Below are 18,070 nucleotides of genomic sequence, written 5' to 3' on the forward strand. Positions count from 1 at the left end.
AGTTTGCTGATGACATAAAACTTGGTGGGAATATGAGCGATGAGGAGGGTGTTGGGAGGCTTCAAGGTGATTTAGACAAGTTGAGTGAGTGGGCAAATACATGCCAGATGCAGTATAACGTGGAGAAGTGTGAAGCTATCCACTTTGGTAGGAAGAACAGAATAGCAGAGTATTATTTAAATGGTGATAGATTGGGAAATGTTGATGTACAAAGGGACCTGGGTGTCCTTGTACATAAATCACTGAAAGCAAGCATGCAGGTGCAGCAAGCAGTTAAGGCAAATGGTATGTTGGCCTTCACTGCGAGAGAACTTGAGAACAGGAGCAAGGATGTCTTACTGCAGCTGTACAGGGCCTTGGTGAGGCCACACTTGGAGCATTGTGTACAGTTTTGGTCTCCTTGCCGAAGAAAGGATATACTTGCCATAGAGGGAGTGCAGCAAAGGTTCACCAGACTGATTCCTGGGATGGCAGCATTATTGAGGAGAGATTGGGCTGACTAGGCCTATATTCACTGGAGTTTAGAAGAATGAGAGTAGATCTCATTGTCCTCCACTGTCAGAATTTTATATGTTTCAGACTGAATGCAGGGATGATGTTTCCTCTGGCTGGGGGTGTCTAGAACAAGGGGTCGCAGTCTCAGGATATGGGATTGACCAGTTAGGACTGAGATGAGGAGAAACTTCTTCACACAAAGGGTGGTGAACCTTTGGAATTCTTTACCACAGAAGGCTGTGGAGGCCAAGTCACTGAAGAAAGAAACAGATTTCTGGTCTCTAAAAGCATCAAATGGTATGGGGAGAACACAGGAGTACAACAGTGAGATAGAGGATCAGCCATGATCATATTGATTGGCGGAATAGGCTTGAAGGACCGAATGACCCATTCCTCTTATTTTCTATGTTCCTATGTTTGGCAACTTAGATGAAGCTCTATCAGATCTGTTGCCGATACGAAAGGATTTAACTCTCGCCAAGGCAATACAAATTGTGAGACAAACTGAGCGCAGAAAACAAAATATGAGCCTTTGTTCGAGGCGAAGGCGAAGTCCTGTGGAAAAGAATGAGTGAGGCCATTCAGTATTTAGGCCATAGGAAGGAAAGCACACCAAAGCAGAAGCCTGCGAAAATGGGGACAAGTGCGCCAACCGCCATCTTGGAATGCTCTCATTGTGGTGTGAAAACCTGCATAAGCGTGAAGAATGCTCCCCCTGCTGGGCAGAGTGCCACAATTGTGGAAAAATAGGACATTTTAAAACCATTTGCTGATTTTTGAATTGCTGGCAACCTGAAAAAAAAGCATTAAAGCCAAACCATACACAAATGAAAGAACCACACAGAAAGGAAATAACTCTCCCAGGGGAAGTAAATGGAATGGAAAATAAATATTGGAGCATTAAACTTGAAGTGGATGGACACTTCGCAGAGTTTAAATTAGACACAGGGGCAGGAGTTTCTGTCTTATCCAACAAAGTAAAATGGCTCAAGCATATTACACTGCAACCATCATCTATTGAGTTACAGGCTCACTCACAAAGACAGAGAAAAGATATGTTAGAATTGAGAAGGAGGTATTGGCTGTAACATGGACATATGAGAAACCCTCTGATGTCGTGATGGGATAGCAGTTCAAAATTGAAACAGACCATAAGCCACTATTCACTCTTCTGAACATAACGGAGATTGCAAAGATGTGGCCTAGAATCCAACAGTGCAGATTAAGGTTAATGAGATATGGCTCCATAACAGAGTATGTTCAAGGGAAGTACCAGATGACAGCAGATACACTATCAAAGAATACCAGCTGAAGGAACCAATAGGGGATTTGCAGTTCATCGAGGAGCAGGAAGTGTATACATCTCTCATTACTCAACACCTACCGGCTACTGCAAAGAAGTTGCAGGAGATAAAGCGAGTGCAGCAGCAAGATGACAAAAGCATCCAGATAAGAAAATACTGACTGGAAGGAAGGATGGCCAGACTACTTCCCCTAACAATCCAATACTACGGCAGTACTTCAAACAGAGAAAGCACCTCAAAATCATTGATCTCCTAGTTTTTAATGACAAAATAATCACCCCAAGAGCACTTTGGCTTGTTACTCTTCAAAGAATTCACCAAGGTCACTTAGGGATAGCAAAATGCTGAGCTAGAGCGCAGCAATCAGTCTGGTGGCCAGGCATTATTCGCTCCATGGAAGAAACAAACTCTAATTGTCTTGTGTGCGATGAACGGCCAAGGCCAAAAAAACCACTATCGCCTTCTACTTTTCCATCAAGGCTGTGGGAGTGCCTGGGAATGGATTTAGTTGATTTTAAAAGCAAGATGTTCCTTGTTGTCATTGTTACTGAAGGTGGTTCGAAGTGAACAGTTTGTGCAGCTTCACGGCAGAAGCAGTCATTCCATCACTGGAGAGAATTTAATGCAACACATGGCATTCCGGACATTGTGGCGTCAGACAATGGTCTGCAATTTGCTAATGAATTATTCCAAAATGTTGTGAAGGATTACGGATTCATTCACACAACCACTTCACCTCATTATCCCCAAGCAAACGGAGAAGCTGGGAGAGGTGTGGAACCATCAAAGACTTGATGAAGAGTGAAGATCTTAGTTTGACTCTTCTGAGTTACCAAACCTCACCGCTCCAGAAATGGTTTCTGACCATCAGACTTGTTAATGGGAAGGTGTTGGACAACACAACTTCCAGCTCTGCAACAGAAACTAAAACCTAATATCCACCTCAAACGACCACGAGAGGGTTAAACAGCATGAGGAAGAACAGAGAAACAAACAGGCTTGTGACTTAAAACTTCAGACACAGCTTGAGGCTTATCAGTGTTGCAGCTGGGAGAGAGTGTGGGTACGAGTCCAACAGAACAAAAGCATAATAATCGAAAGGACTCCAGAACCGCGATCGTACAGGATTGAGACAGACCAGGGAACTATAAGGAGAAACCTCAGACCCTTGGAAAGAAAGCCAATAAAACTTGGGGCTTATTACTCAGATCCTGACTGAGATAAAGAAGAAGCAACAAGATAAATCTCTACAGCCACCCAGGAGAAGGACGCTCACTGACACAAGGGAGAGAGCAGAATGTCCTCGACCTCAAAGATCAGAATAAGATCAGGGAGATTAGTCAAGGCACACCAGAGACAAACCCGGTGATGTCTGCGACTTTGTGGGGAGGTGTAGGAGGATGTACATAATTGGGATAAGTACTTGGGGGGAGGTATAAAGTGAAGGGTTAGCATCAGAAGCACACGGTGCTGATGTAATGACGATGTAACATGATTGAGTAACAGAGGTCTGGGGGAAGGAGAAGTTCTAACCTTGTGCAGTAGTCCTAATACGTATATAGAAGCTGTAAATAAAGAGTAGTGCGTTTAACAAACTACAGTCTTGAGCAGCTGACTTTGGGAGAATAGCTAAGCCCCAAAGACCCCCACCTAGACCGTGAGCACGCGAACCAGCTACTTAACGTTTCACCTCCCTGTAAACAAATCCAGCCTTGGCTCTTCACATGCGAAATCTGCTTTAAACAGGAGCAGAAATCAGAAAAGATCCTGCACTCCGCTGGCACTGCCACCAGTAAAAGGGTGAAAATAACACCCTTTTATATGAGGCATGATCTTAATGGTGGAGCAGGCTCGAGGGGCCATGTGGCCTACTTTCCTATTTCTTATGTTTTTGCCTTTCCGATTGTGCTCGTTCTTAATTACATCTAGCTATTGCAAAAAGTGGAGAACTTTACTACCATCTGGATGGGGCAGAAATGTCGAGTAAAACGTGGAACCTGATGGATATTGGGTATGCTTTGTGAGAGCTTGCCTGAATGTCTGCGAATTGTGATGGCAGTCATCTTGTGGCAGCGGAGCCTCTTGTTTTAAGAATTGTCTTCACTGGGGCACAGTTCTTAAAGTTACGGATTGCTCAAGAAGGCTCTACAACTACTAACTTTCAGAGTTCCTTTTTCTAAAATAAAAAATGCTTGATTTCTAGATTTGCTGCTAAACCCTGGAAGCTCAATGCATGATGGAGGCCAGAGGTACCCTGGTCGGTCTCTCTTCGGCACGACGTTGGATAGCGAAGGTTACTACAAAGGTGAAGTACATAAACTGTAATGTTTCAGGGTTGGATTTGGAAGACTGCTGCGCTATTAAATATTATCCTTGTAAAATTTAAGGCAAGAACAATCATGTTGGATTACCATTGTATTAGACCATTGAATGGCTTTTATCCTCCTCCAGCACCACATATGCTTTCTCACACTCGCAACCACTTTCCCTGATGCCCACATAAATACTGTGGCTACAAGAGCAGGTCAGAGGCTTGGGATTCTGTGGAGAGTAACTCACCTCCTGACTCCCCAAGCTGTCCGCTAGCTGCAAGGCACAAGTCAGGAGTGTGATGGAATACTCTCCAACAACACTCGAGAAGCTCGACACCATCCAAAGCAGCCTGCTTGATCGGCATTCAGTCCCTCCACCACTGCTGCGCTGTGGCAGGACTGTAGAAACTTGTCAAGGCTCCTTCAACAGCATTTCCCAAACCCACAACCTCTACCACCGAGAAGGACAAGGGTAGCAGACGCATGGAAACGCTACCACCTGAAAGTTCCCCTCCAAGCCACACACCATTCTGACTTGGAAATATATCGCCGTTCCTTCATCATGACTATATCGTACTCTGGAACCCCCCCACTAACAGCACTGTGGGTGTATCTTCACTGCGTGGACTGCAGTGGTTTAAGAAGGTGGCTCACCTCGACTTTCTCGAGGTCAGTTAGGGATGGACAATAAATGCTGTCCTTGCCACTAATGCCCACATCCCAAGTTATCTCTGCATTGGACCTTGGGTTAATGGCTCATACCTGTGCTTGTTAGTTGCGGCTCAGTGGTGAGCACTCATACCTCTGAGTCAGAAGGTTGTGGGTTTGGTTCCAACTCCAGAGCATTGAAGCGTAAATTCTGGGATGGCACTCCAGTGCATTACTGAGGAAATGCAGCACTGTTGAAGGTGCCATCTCTGAGTCTTCCCTTTCAGGTAGAAATACTTTGAGGATGAACAGTTGCGTTCTCCCTGCAGTCTTGCCTGATTTATCCCTCAACCAGCATTCGTAAAACAGATTATCCAGTCATGATTGCATTACTGTTTGAGATCCTGCTGTGCACCACTATGTTCCTATGGTTTCTTAAATTGTATTAGTGACCACACTTCTAAAGTACTTCACTGGCTGTGAAAGGTGCTTTATAAATGCAAGTGCTGCTTTCATCTCCTGCCTAGTGAAGCATTGACAAAGGGCTGGGAATAGTCACTGATTTTTCCTTTTTAAATCTGTTTGGAATGGGACCAAGGAATATGGAGAAACCTGGACACAGTCATGCTCTTGAATTAAAAGTAAAAGCTGTAAAGGAGGGAACTTAACGCAGACAATCAAAAAAGAGAACAAATGTTTTAATTTTTTTTTTTACAGACTATGACCACTCACTGGTGTCAGCAGCAATGCATCCACACTCTAAACCGACACTCCAGTGAGGGAGTGTCACCTTTGCCAAAGCTGCTGTCTTCCGGATGAGATATTTAAACCATGGCTCCATCTGCCTGCTCAGGTGGACTGAAAGATACCCGGCTACTATCCCCTGCTCATCAATGTCCTGCCTAACTTTCTCTCCTCCAATACCTCCATCAGATCAAATCTTATTTATTTATTTATCTTGTGGGATGTGGGCATCGCTGGCAAGGCCAGCGTTTGTTGGCCATCCCTAATTGCCCTTGAACTGAGTGCCTTGCTAGGCCATTTCAGAGGGGAGTTAAGAGTCAACCACATCGTTGTGGGTCTGGAGTCACATGTAGGCCAGACCAGGTAAGGATGGCAGATTTCCTTCCCTAAAGGACATTAGTGAACCAGGTGGGTTTTTGTGACAATCGATTATCTGCTTATTCCTTTTGTTTGCTGCTTATGGAATGCTGCGTGCACAAATTGGTTGTATAACCAGATTAACTGCATTTTGACAGTAATTATTTAGTTGTAGGCGTTGGAACACCGAGGATATGAACCTCCCACCTAATCTATCCATACCTGAGAGTACAAAAAGGATGAGCAGTCATGAACCCTGTCTATCGTGAGTTAGGACCATGGACGACAAGTAATTTTATTGCCAGGCTCCTCTTCTGACCTTATGATGCGTGGGAGAAGGGTGGATGGAGGGTTTAACAATGAATAAACGGTGAATGTTTCCCCAATCCAGTGTGTCCACGTCTGTTGTCATTTTTACAATGACATGCTCTGTGTTGTGATGGTGGGATTCTTCATTAACATACTTAAACCAGGCTCCCACTTTCACCACGGAGGCCTAATTTTAAATTAACTAATGCCAGACGGGTTTCCCAATGCTTGGGGGGGAAACTCGCAGTGAAAGGGAGTGGGGAGCTGCTGGCACCACAACTCAAGGTAAGTGCTTTTTGCAGCACAGCTTGTGGGCCAAGAGGAGCTCTCCTCCCTTGGCCCCTGAAGGAAACCTTTGGCCACGCCACTCTCCACATCTCCCCCCGCCCCACTCCCCTGTCAATTGTGACCTCTCTCTTGTAGGTGCCATGATTGATATAGTGGGACCACAGTGTTTCTGGGGGTGGACCATAAGCTTACACTCTCTTGCTGCTGGTTTTGCCACCTGGCAGCCTTCCATTTTAGAAGACTGAAGAAAACGATGACAGTGAGGTTTTACTGTTAAATCTGGCAGGTTTTTCCATGCCCTCGGCCTCATTTGGTTTCTCCGTGAAAATGCTGCTCCCTCCTGCACCATCCTGGCCTTCCTGTAGCTATCGGGTCCTTTGCTTCTGTCAGTCATTCCAGCATAAGTTTATTACTGTTTGAATACTGTTGAAGGTTAGCTGATCATCTCCTGTAGCAGTGATTAGTGCCACAACTGGCTTAGGAAAGACCACGGTCTGTGCTGATGTAGCCAGTCTCCATCCACCAGGGGTAGGAAGGGCTGGAGGCTGACCTCCAGGAGGTGGCATATTGGCCGCTCATGGACACCAGCTGGGAAATGCACACGTGGATGTCGAGTGAGGATTAGCTTTGCGCTGTGGTGCCTCATCTCCAATTGTTAAAGAGCCTAGTAACACTTGCTGTCTGGGTCCAAACGTGAAGGAAGGACAAAAGCAAAATACTGCTGATGCTGGAAACCTGAAACAAAATGCTAGGAAAACTCAGCAGGTCTAGCCGCACCTGTGGGGAGAGAAACAGAGTTAATGTTTCAAGTCTGTATTGAAGGGTCATACAGACTCCAAATGTTAACTCTGTTTCTCTCTTCACAGGTGCTGCTGGACCTGCTGAGTTTTTCCAGCATTTTCTGTTTTTTGTGGTGAAGTAAGGACATGTTGTCAGTTTTTATTTTGCTTTCCTTCCTGTAAGGCAAACACTCAGCATTTCCCTGTGGTGAATAACTTGAGGTTGAGGGTCCCATTTCCTGCCATACCCTGTCCAAATGCAGGATTCTACCACTAGGCGTGGGAAGTGGTTTTGACTGGTCATACTCTGTATATGGGGTAAGAACCTCACAATTGGCTGACAGAGCAAATCAGTCCGTCAATGATCCTGAGTAAATGCAATCTCACTTTCCACTGCCAAAAGGAAAAATTGCATAGCCCAGTGTTCCACCCAGTTCCTAACTTATTACCCTATTATTACTGTAGTTTCTGCCATGGCTCAGTGGGTAGCACTCTTGTCTCTGAGCCACAAGGTTCCGGGTTCAAGTCCTACTCCAGGGCTTGAACGCAAATCAAAAGCTGACCCTCCGGTGCAGTGCTGCAGGAACGTTGCCCTGTTGGAGGCGCTGTCTTTCAGATTAGATGTCAAACCGAACCCCATTTGCCCGCTCGGGTTTTTCTTTATTGTTTCAAGGGATGTGGGTGTCGTTGGCAAGGCCAGCATTTGTTGCATTACGGAGGACAGTTAAGAGTCAAGCCCGTTGCTCTCACATGTAGGCCAGACCAGGTAAGGATGGCAGATTTCCTTCCCTAAAGGGCGTTAGTGAACCAGATGGGTTTTTACAACAATCGGTGATAGTTTCATGGTCACCACTACTAAGGCGAGATTCCAATTCCAGACTTAAAAAATTGGCCGAGTTTAAATTTCACCAGCTGCCGTTGTCCCAAGATGGATGTAAAAGATCCCATGCCGCTATCCGAAAGAAGAGCAGGGGAGTTATTCCCAGTATCCCGGCCAATATTTATCCCTCTATTAACATCACAAAAAAAGCAGATTATCTGGTCATTATCACAGTGTTGTTTGTGGGATCTTGTCGACTGCAAATTAGCTGTGACATTTCCTACTTTACATTAGTGACAACAATTCAAATAGTGTTGCCTGAGAAGGGCTTTGAGACATCTGGAAAACCTCAGCAGGTCTGACAGCATCTGCGGAGAAGAACACGGTTAATGTTACGAGTCCCCTTTGTCCTTTTGTCTATGACATCTTTGGCAATCTCTTCTTTGCCTCCACCTATCATTGGCCCTCTATCCAGCTCTACCTGTCCCACCCCCCCTCAATCAGCTTATATTTCATCTCATTTCTATTTTTCCTTAGTTCTGATGAAGAGTCATACGGACTCGCAACGTTAACTGTGCTCCTCCCCGCAGATGCTGTCAGACCTGCTGAGCTTTTCCAGCTATTTTTGTTTTTGTTTCAGATTTCCAGCATCCGCAGTATTTTGCTTTTATCTTTGAGATGCCTGGCTGTGGTAAAAGGTGCTATATAAATATAAGCCGTTCTATCTTTTTATTCTCCCTTTTATTTACAGGGTTATCGGAAGAAGTACAAACTTCTCCTGTGCCGAGTCACCAACCAGTGCCTCAGTTGGAAAAGCACAGGGGCAACCTTTGTAAGACTGAATCGGGAAGCGTTCTTAAACCAGGACTTGATCCCGTGAGAATGATGAGCCCAAAATCAGGAAATGCCAAGATGGCAATTGGCACCAAATATGACGCCAAGGATTGCAAGCCTGAACTAAAGGAGTCCCTCAAAAGAGTGCCCCTTAGCTGTGACGGAATAAACACTGAGGTGCAAACTGATGGTGACAGGTCCCCTGTGCCTAGCACCCCTCCAACGATATCTGATGGTGTACAGTCACCACGTGAGACTCCCAATCGAGAAGAGGGCGGTGTAATTCCCAAAAATATTAAACATAAGTTTGGGAGCCATGTTGTGGATGAGTTGCTAACGGATGACGAGGTTAGTGTGGAAAGAATACGTGTGGAGTTGGTTTGTACTCCTAACTCAGTGAGTGATGGGGACAGTAACATAGTGGTGATGTTACTGGACTAGTAATCCAGAGGCCTTGATCAATGCTCCAGAAACATGAGTTCATATCCCACCATGGCGGCTTGGGGGAATTAAAATTCAACCAATTAGTGAATCTGGATCTCCAATTTCAGTTATGGTGACCATAAAATGACCAGATTGTCATTTAAGCAAAAAACACAATCTGGTTCAGTAATGTCCTTTAGGGGAGGAAATCTGCCATCCTTGCCCAGAATGGCCTACATGTGACTTCTAACCCACAACGCTCTGACTTTTATCTGACCTCTGAAATGGCCTAGCAAGCACTGAGTTGTATCAAACCGCAGCAGATAAGTCAAATGGACGTTGTGGCTCAAGGAAGTGGCTCATCACCATCTTTTTATGTGAACTTAGGGATGGGCAATAAGTGCTGGCCTTGCCAGTTACACTCATTCCAATAAGGAAAAGTAAACCCAATTGTCCAACCTTTTAAACCTTTCTCCCCTCTTTTTATTTCTCTACTGTCCTTTATTTCACTTGTCTCCAAGCTTAACTCCCTTCTTTCACTCCGAGAAGTTGCCTATGTAGGAAATTATTGCATTAGTATTCTGAGATTCCAAAGCTAATTGAGCTATGTAGTTTAATACTGGGGGTTTCGCATGTATTCTGCAGCATCCTGTCCCCATACTGAATGGAAAACCATTATTTTCTATGTAGTATTTGAACCCATTCGGCTACACATTGTCCCAGTAATTCTTCAATTACTAACTGATTTATGAAGCACCTTTCTTTTTGGAAGTAATGAGTTATCATCTTAATGGGAATCGGTTCTATTTATTCTGCATTAGAAACTTCCTGCCCGCCGCCCCCAAAATTTCTAATCTCCATCGGGCTTGTTTTGTTGCTTTTAAATCAGCCATGACTCAGTGAGCAACGCTCTTGCCTTGGAGCAAGAAGGTAGAGGCTTTAAGTTACACTCCACAGACATGAGTGCACCATCTAAACAGGCACTCCTAGTACAGTACTAAGGGAGTGTTTGAAAGGGAGATTATGCTTCAGTTGTACAGGGCATTAGTGAGACCACATTTCGAGTACTCTGTACAATATTGGCCACCTTATTTAAGGAAGGATGTAAGTGCATTGGAAGCAGTTCAGAGAAGGTTTACCAGACTAATACCTGGAATGGGTGGGTTGCCTTATGAGGAAAGGTTGGACAGACTAGGCTTGTATCCGTGGAATTTAGAAGAGTAAGAGGCAACTTGATTGAACCATATAACATCCTGAGAGGTCTTGACAAGGTGGATGCGTAGAGGATGTTTCCTCTTGTGGAAGAGTCTAGAACTAGGGTGTCCCTGTTTTAAAAATAAGGGGTTGCCCATTTAAAGCAGAGATGAGGTGAAATTTTTTCATTCAGAGGGTAGTGAGTCTTTGGAACTCTTCCTGAAAAGGTGGTGGAAGCAGAGTCTTGAATATTTTTAAGGCAGAGATGGATAGATTCTTGGTAAGCAAAAGGGTGATAGATTATCGGCGGTAGGTGGGATGCAGATTTCAGGTTACCATCAGATCAGCCTTGATCTTATTAAATGGCGGAGCAGGCTCGAGGGGCTGAATGGCCTACTCCTATTCCTTGTTCATATGTTCGTATGACGCTATTAAAAGATGAGCATTATTGTTATTTATCTCTCCACCAACAGATCATCTAGTAATTATCACATTGTTTTTGGAATCTTGCTGTGCACTAATTGGTTGCTATGTTTCTTACATCACAACAGTGACTATTTCTTTCTCTCCTTTTCCCTTTCCGCTTTTCCCTTCCTCCTGTCCCCCTTTCTCCCTCTCCCCTCCCACCCCTTTTTTGTCTTTCCATTAAGTACCTATGTTTTAGGGCAGTGTTTTGTTAAACTGCATAGTAATTGTGATATTCATGTATGTTTTAAGGCTTTTCCTGATCTTGAAGCACTGAGTAATTGCAGGGAATAAAAAGCTCCAAAAGCACATTCTTAGCAAAAAGACCAGCCGTTAACTCTGAGTCTCGACTCAGTAATTATTTAGAATATATATTAATGACTTGGATGAGGTAAGTGAATGTATTTTCGCCAAGTTTGCGGATGACACAAAAATAGGTGGAAAGGCAGGTAGTAAGGATGACACAAAGCGTCTAGAGAGGGATATAGACAGGTTAGGTGAGCGGGCAAAAATGTGGCAGATGGAATATAATGTGGGAAAATGTGAGGTTATGCACTTTTGCAGGAGGACTAGAGGAGCTGAATATTATTTAAATGGAGAAAGACTGCAGAAGGCTGCAGCACAGAGGGATTTGGGGGTTCTCGTGCATGAATCCTAAAAAGCTAACATACAAGTTCATCAGGTAATAGGGAAGGCAAATGGAATGCTGGCCTTTATTTCAAAGGGAATGGAGTATAAAAATGGGGAAGTCTTGCTAAAATTATACAAGGCACTCGTTAGACCACATCTAGAATACTGAGAGTTTTGGTCCCCTTATCTAAGGAAAGATATGCTGGCATTGGAGGCAGTCCAGAGAAGGTTCACTTGATTGATCCCAGGGATGGAGGGATTTTCTTATGAGTCAGTTGGGCCTGTACTCATTGGAGTTTAGGAGAATGAGAGGTGGCTTTATTGAAACATATAAGATTCTTAGGGGTAAAAGCAAAGAGCTGCGGATGCTGGAAATCCAAAACAAAAACAAAAATACCTGGAAAAACTCAGCAGGTCTGGCAGCATCGGTGGAGAGGAACACAGTTAATGTTTCGAGTCCGCATGACTCTTCAACAGAACTAATTAAAAATAGAGAAGGGGTGAAATATAAGCTGGTTTAAGGGGGGTGGGTGGGTGGGTTGGGACAAGAAGAGCTGGATAGAGGGCCAGTGATAGGTGGAGATAACCAAAAGATGTCACAGACAAAAGCACAAAGAGGTGTTGAAGGTGGTGATATTATCTAAAGGAATGTGCTAATTAAGGGTAGAAAGCAGGACGAGCAAGGTACAGATAGCCCTAGTGGGGGTGGGGTGGGGGGAAGGATCGAAATAGGCTAAAAGGTAGAGATAAAACAATGGGTGGAAATACATTTAAAAATAATGGAAATAGGTGGGAAAAGAAAAATCTATGTAAATTATTGGAAAGAAACAAAAAGGAGGGGGAAAATCGGAAAGGGGTGGGGATGGAGGAAAGAGTTCATGATCTAAAGTTGTTGAACTCAATATTCAGTCCGGAAGGCTGTAAAGTGGCTAGTCGGAAGATGAGGTGCTGTTCCTCCAGTTTGCGTTGAGCTTCACTGGAACAATGCAGCAAGCCAAGGACGGACATGTGGGCATGAGAGCAGGGTGGAGTGTTGAAATGGCAAGCGACCGGGAGGTCTGGGTAATGCTTGCGGACAGACCGAAGGTGTTCTGCAAAGCGGTCACCCAGTCTGCGTTTGGTCTCTCCAATGTAGAGGAAACCACATTGGGAGCAACTAATGCAGTAGACTAAATTGAGGGAAGTGCAAGTGAAATGCTGCTTCACTTGAAATGAGTGTTTGGGCCCTTGGACGGTGAGGAGAGGGGAAGTGAAGGGGCAGGTGTTGCATCTTCTGCAGTTGCATGGGAAGGTGCCGTGGGAGGGTTTGAGGTGTAGGGGGTGATGGAGGAGTGGACCAGGGTGTCCCGGAGGGAACGATCCCTACGGAATGCCGTCAGGGGGGGTGAAGGGAAGATGTGTTTGGTGGTGGCATCATGCTGGAGTTGGCGGAAATGGCGGGGGATGATCCTTTGAATGCGGAGGCTGGTGGGATCATAAGTGAGGACAAGGGGGACCCTATCATGTTTCTGGGAGGGAGGAGAAGGTGTGAGGGCAGATGCGCGGGAGATGGGCCGGACACGGTTGAGGGCCCTGTCAACCACCGTGGGTCGAAAACCTCGGTTAAGGAAGAAGGAAGACATGTCAGAGGAACTGTTTTTGAAAGTGGCATCATCAGAACAGATGCGACGGAGGCAAAGGAACTGAGAGAATGGGATGGAGTCCTTACAGGAAGCGGGGTGTGAGGAGCTGTGGTCGAGGTAGCTGTGGGAGTCGGTAGGCTTGTAATGGATATTGGTGGACAGTCTATCACCAGAAATTGAGACAGAGAGGCCAAGGAAGGGAAGGGAAGTGTCAGAGATGGACCATGTGAAAATGACGGAGGGATAGAAATTGGAAGCAAAATTAATAAACGTTTCCAGGTCCCGATGAGAGCATGAAGCAGCACCGAAGTAATCATCGATGTACCGGAGAAAAAGAGTTGTGGGAGGGGCTGGAGTAGGACTGGAACAAGGAATGTTCCACATACCCCATAAAGAGGCATTCCTTGTTCCAGTCCTACTCCGGCCCCCTCCCACAACTCTTTCTCCGGTACATCGATGATTACTTCGGTGCTGCTTCATGCTCTCGTTTTTGTTTTTTCCAATAATTTATATAGATTTTTCTTTTCCCACCTATTTCCATTATTTTTAAATGTATTTCCATCCATTGTTTTATCTCTACCTTTTAGCCTTTTTCGATTCCCTCACCTCACCCCACCCCACCCCCACTAAGGCTATCTGTACCTTGCTTGTCCTGCTTTCTACCTGTAATTAGCACATTCCTTTAGATAATATCACCACCTTCAACACCTCTTTGTCCTTTTGTCTGTGACATCTTTTGGTTATCTCCACCTATTACTGGCCCTCTATCCAGCTCTTCTTGTCCCAACCCACCCCCCCACTTTAAACCAGCTTATATTTCACCCCTTCTCTATTTTTAATTAGTTCTGTTGAAGAGTCATGAGGACTCGAAACGTCAACTGTATTCCTCTCCACCGACGCTGCCAGACCTGCTGAGTTTTTCCAAGATTCTTAGGGGGCTTGACAGGGTAGATGCTGAGAGGTTGTTTCCCCTTGTGGGAGAGTCCAGGACCAGAGGGCATAATCTCAGAGATGAGGAGGAATTTCTTCTCTCAGAGGGTAGTCAATCCGTGGAATTCTTTACCGCAGAGGGCTGTAGAAGCTGGAATGTTAAGTATATTCAAGGCTGAGATAGACAGAATTTTAATCAGTAAGGGATCAGTTGAGGATGATTGGATCAGCCATGATCTCATTGAATGGCAGAGCAGACTCGATGGGCTGAATGGCCTACCTCAGCTCATGCGTCTTATGCCCTGACTTGGACTATCAGTAAATTGCATTGCTGCAGGTTCGCACTTGAGTTGAGCTGGTGTCGGTGAGCACCCATCTCCCACAGGGGAAAGTAGATAGTAAATGAGGTCCAGATTTGATCAATGGTGATGGTGCCTGTGAAGAAATAGCCTCAAATGTTCAGTGGTTTGACATGTGAAGATTGGTCACTTTGCGTGAGTTACTGGAGATAGCTGATATGCCTGAGCTGTTTCCCAAGGGATTCTGCTCCCCCCACCACACCAAGAGAAAGCGGGAAAAAGGATGTTATTTGATTTATCTGTTCATACAGTCATCTTGGAGACTTTCTTGCTTTTCTGAAGGTTAATAAGTTCTTGAAACAGAAGTCGTCATCAAAGAGCTCGGATTTGGAGGATTCCCCGGCACAGCCACAGGAGAACACCTCTGATGATATAAATTGGTATGAAAAAATAGGCTATCCTCTCCGATGTAACATCTTTCCAGGTACTGCCAATTCACCAATTCCTGCTACAAGTCTGATGTAAAATATTCACTTTGTTATTGCCGAAACATTTAATTCAGTTAGAGAGAAGGTGAAATGAGCAAGTTCCTACATAACAGAAACAGAAAATGCTGGAAAAACTCAGCAGGTCTGGCAGCATCTGTGGAGAGAGAAACAGAGTTAATGTTTTGAGTCCGTCTGACTCTTCTTCAGAGCAATAATAGAATAATACAGCAGAGGAGGCCATTCAGCCCATCGAGCCTGCTCCACCATTCAGTAAGATCATGGCTGGTCTGGTTGTGGTCTCGACTCCACTTTCCTGCCTGTCCCATAACCCTTGACTCCCTTGTCTTTCAAAAATCTCTCTAACCGAACCTTGAATAAATTCAATGACCCAGCCTCTTTTCCGGGGAGGAGAATTCCACAGACTAATGACCCTCTGAGAGAAAAAAAAAAATTCCCCTCCGCTCCATCTGATTCTTAAACTGTGTCCCCTCGTTCTAGTCTCCTGCACAAGAGGAAACATCCCCCTGGTATTCACCTGGTCAAGTCCTCTAATCCAGTTAGTTCCACTCTCTGGCTCTTCCCCCCCACCTACAATCCTGCAATTTTTTGCTTTTAGTATTTGTCAGATTCCCTTTTTAAAGGCAGCTATTGAATCTGTATCCAGTACCCTAAGAGGCAATGCATTCCAAATCCTAACCACTTGTGTAAGCTTTTCTCCATGTCACGCCTGGTTGTTTTACCAATTACCTTAAATCTGCCCCCACTGGTTATTGAGCTTTGTTGAAAGTAGTTTTTCTTTATTTACTCTGTCTAAACCCTTCATGATTTGAATCTCCACTATCAACCCTCCTCTTAACCTTCTCTGATGTAAGGAGAACAACCTTGGCTGTAGGAACATGGAATGGCCGAGCAAGACAGTGGCGCTATGGCCACTTCATTGTCATTGGTAACTTGGACCAAGGTGGTTTTCGAGGCTATAAGCAGGGCCGAAGCTCGATGGAAAGGAGTTGTGGGGCGTTAACGAGAAAACACTCAAGTCCTCAGAACGAAAAGAGTATTCGGAAATGGTGAAAGCAAAATACTGAAAATCTGAAACAAAAACAGAAAATGATGGAAAAACTCAGCAGCGTCTGTGGAGAGAGAAACGAGAGTTGACGTTTCGAGTCCGTGTGACTCCTCTTCACGGAAATGATGCCCGGGCTTTTTGATGAGGGATTGCGATAAAAGCAGTTGTGAGGATCGGGGGGGGCGGGTGGGTGGAGAGAGTTCCTGTGGAAAAGCTGAGCTGTTAAACCATGTTGATGAGCAAAGAGAAATGAAGAGCTTTACATTTACATAGCACCTTTCACAAACTCAGGAAGTCCCAAAGCGCTTTACAGCCAATGAATTAAAGGTAGGTAAGCGGCCAGGCATAGGGTCTAGATCAGTTTGAGGGAGAGCTAGGTTGTCCTCAACAGAGATGAGCATGGTGAGGGACTGTGGCGGGGGAAGGGGAAAACTTAAGGACACAAGATTGGGACTGGGGTGAATGCAAGTCTGGGGGAGGTCAGGGATGGAGGAAAAGGAAAAACTACAGCAGAGAGAGCAGCTGCTCGAATTGTCGTGTTTGAAGTTAGAAGATTTTCCTGCTGTTCCATTGCAAGTATAATGGCTGGATTGCCACAAAGGAAGAAGGCTGTGGGTTTAACTCCCGCGTCAGAGCCTTAAGCACAAAAAAATCTGGGTGACACTCTAGTGCAGCACTGTTGGAGGTGCCAATCTGAAACATGGGATGTTATGCTGGAACTATAATAAAAGGTTAGTTAGGCCACACTTGAGTGCTGTGTGCAGTTCTGCTCACCTCATTGCAGAAAGGATTGGCTTAGTGAGGGTACAGAGGAGATTTATGAGGATGTTGCCAGGACTGGAATATTGCAGCTATGAGGAAATATCGGATGGGCTGGGGTGGTTCTTTTTTGAATAGAGGAGGCTGAGGGGAGATTTGATTGAGATGTATGGAATTGTGAGGGGCCTGGACAGAGTGGATGGGAAGGGCCTGTTTACTTCAGCAGAGAGATCAGTGACTAGGGGGGGCATAGATTTAAAGTGATTGGTAGAAAGATTAGAGCGGAGAAGAGAAAAAAATCGTTTCTCTCAAAGCATCATGAGGGCCTGGAGCTCATCGCCTGAAAGGGTAGCAGAGACAGAAATTCATTTAAAAGGTGTCTGGATGTGCATCTCAAGTGCCGTAACCTGCAGGGCTATGGCCCAAGTGCAGGAAAGTGGGATTAGGCTCGTTTATTGGCCGGTGCAGATACGATGGGCTGGATGGCCCCTTTCTGTGCCATAAACTTTCTATGATTCTAAAACAAGGCCTTTCATACCTCAGAACGTCCCAAAGTGCTTTACAGCCAAAAAAGCACTTTTTAAGTATAGTCACTGTTGTCATGTGGAAGATGTGGCAGCCAATTTGCACACAGTAAGATCTCACAAACAGCAATGTGATAATGATCAGAGCGTCTGTTTTTAGTGATGCTGATTGAGGGATAAATACTAGTCCCGGGACGTTGGTGATAAGTCCCCTGCTCTCCTTCGAAATAGTACTGTGAGATCTTTAACGTCCATCCGAGAGGACAGACAAGTCCTTGGTTTAACATCCTATTCAAAAGACAGAACCTCCCACAGTGCAGCAGCCCCTCAGTGCTGCACTGGAGCATCAGCCGAGATTTTTGTGCTTAAGCCTCTGGAGTGGGACTTGAACCCCAAGACCCCCTGACTCAGAGGCAAGAGTAGAGCAACAGCTGAAACCCCATTGAGTTTCCCAGCCGCTTGAAACTCAAGCTGCACATTGGAAGCTGATTCTGTAAATGATTTGAAAAGGGAGTTGGATGGGTACTTGAGAATGAGGGACCTTGCACGGTTTCAGACAACAAACGGGGGTTGTGGGACCAAACTCGACCGCTTTTTCAAAGAGCCAGCACAGACTTCACCGGCCGAATGGCTGCCTTGTGTGCTTGCTGTGAGCTTCTATGTAGATCAGGATAATTATGGCTTTGATTCCCAATCTGTGTTTATTTTTGATCTTGGCCAGAGTAACAATAGGGCTACCCTTGGATTAGGGGAAATTCCAGTGACCCGCTCCTAGTAATG

The 18,070-nt window shown here is 45.2% G+C and overlaps 1 protein-coding gene across 1 annotated transcript in view; it reads left to right on the forward strand.

Annotated features, from left to right (window-relative positions):
* The first annotated feature begins 3,850 nt into the window (after positions 1-3,850).
* Positions 3,851-18,070, forward strand: part of cimip4 (ciliary microtubule inner protein 4) — a 29,262-nt gene continuing 15,042 nt past the window's right edge. Inside the window, exons 1-3 of the mRNA XM_078531599.1 lie at positions 3,851-4,104; positions 8,808-9,238; positions 14,796-14,937. Coding sequence (XP_078387725.1) covers positions 4,029-4,104; positions 8,808-9,238; positions 14,796-14,937 — 649 coding nt within the window. The 5' untranslated portion in view covers positions 3,851-4,028. The remainder of the gene's footprint in view (positions 4,105-8,807; positions 9,239-14,795; positions 14,938-18,070) is intronic.

The sequence above is a fragment of the Cetorhinus maximus genome, chromosome 29 (assembly GCF_964194155.1).
Source record: "Cetorhinus maximus chromosome 29, sCetMax3.hap1.1, whole genome shotgun sequence".
NCBI classification, from domain to species: domain Eukaryota; kingdom Metazoa; phylum Chordata; class Chondrichthyes; order Lamniformes; family Cetorhinidae; genus Cetorhinus; species Cetorhinus maximus.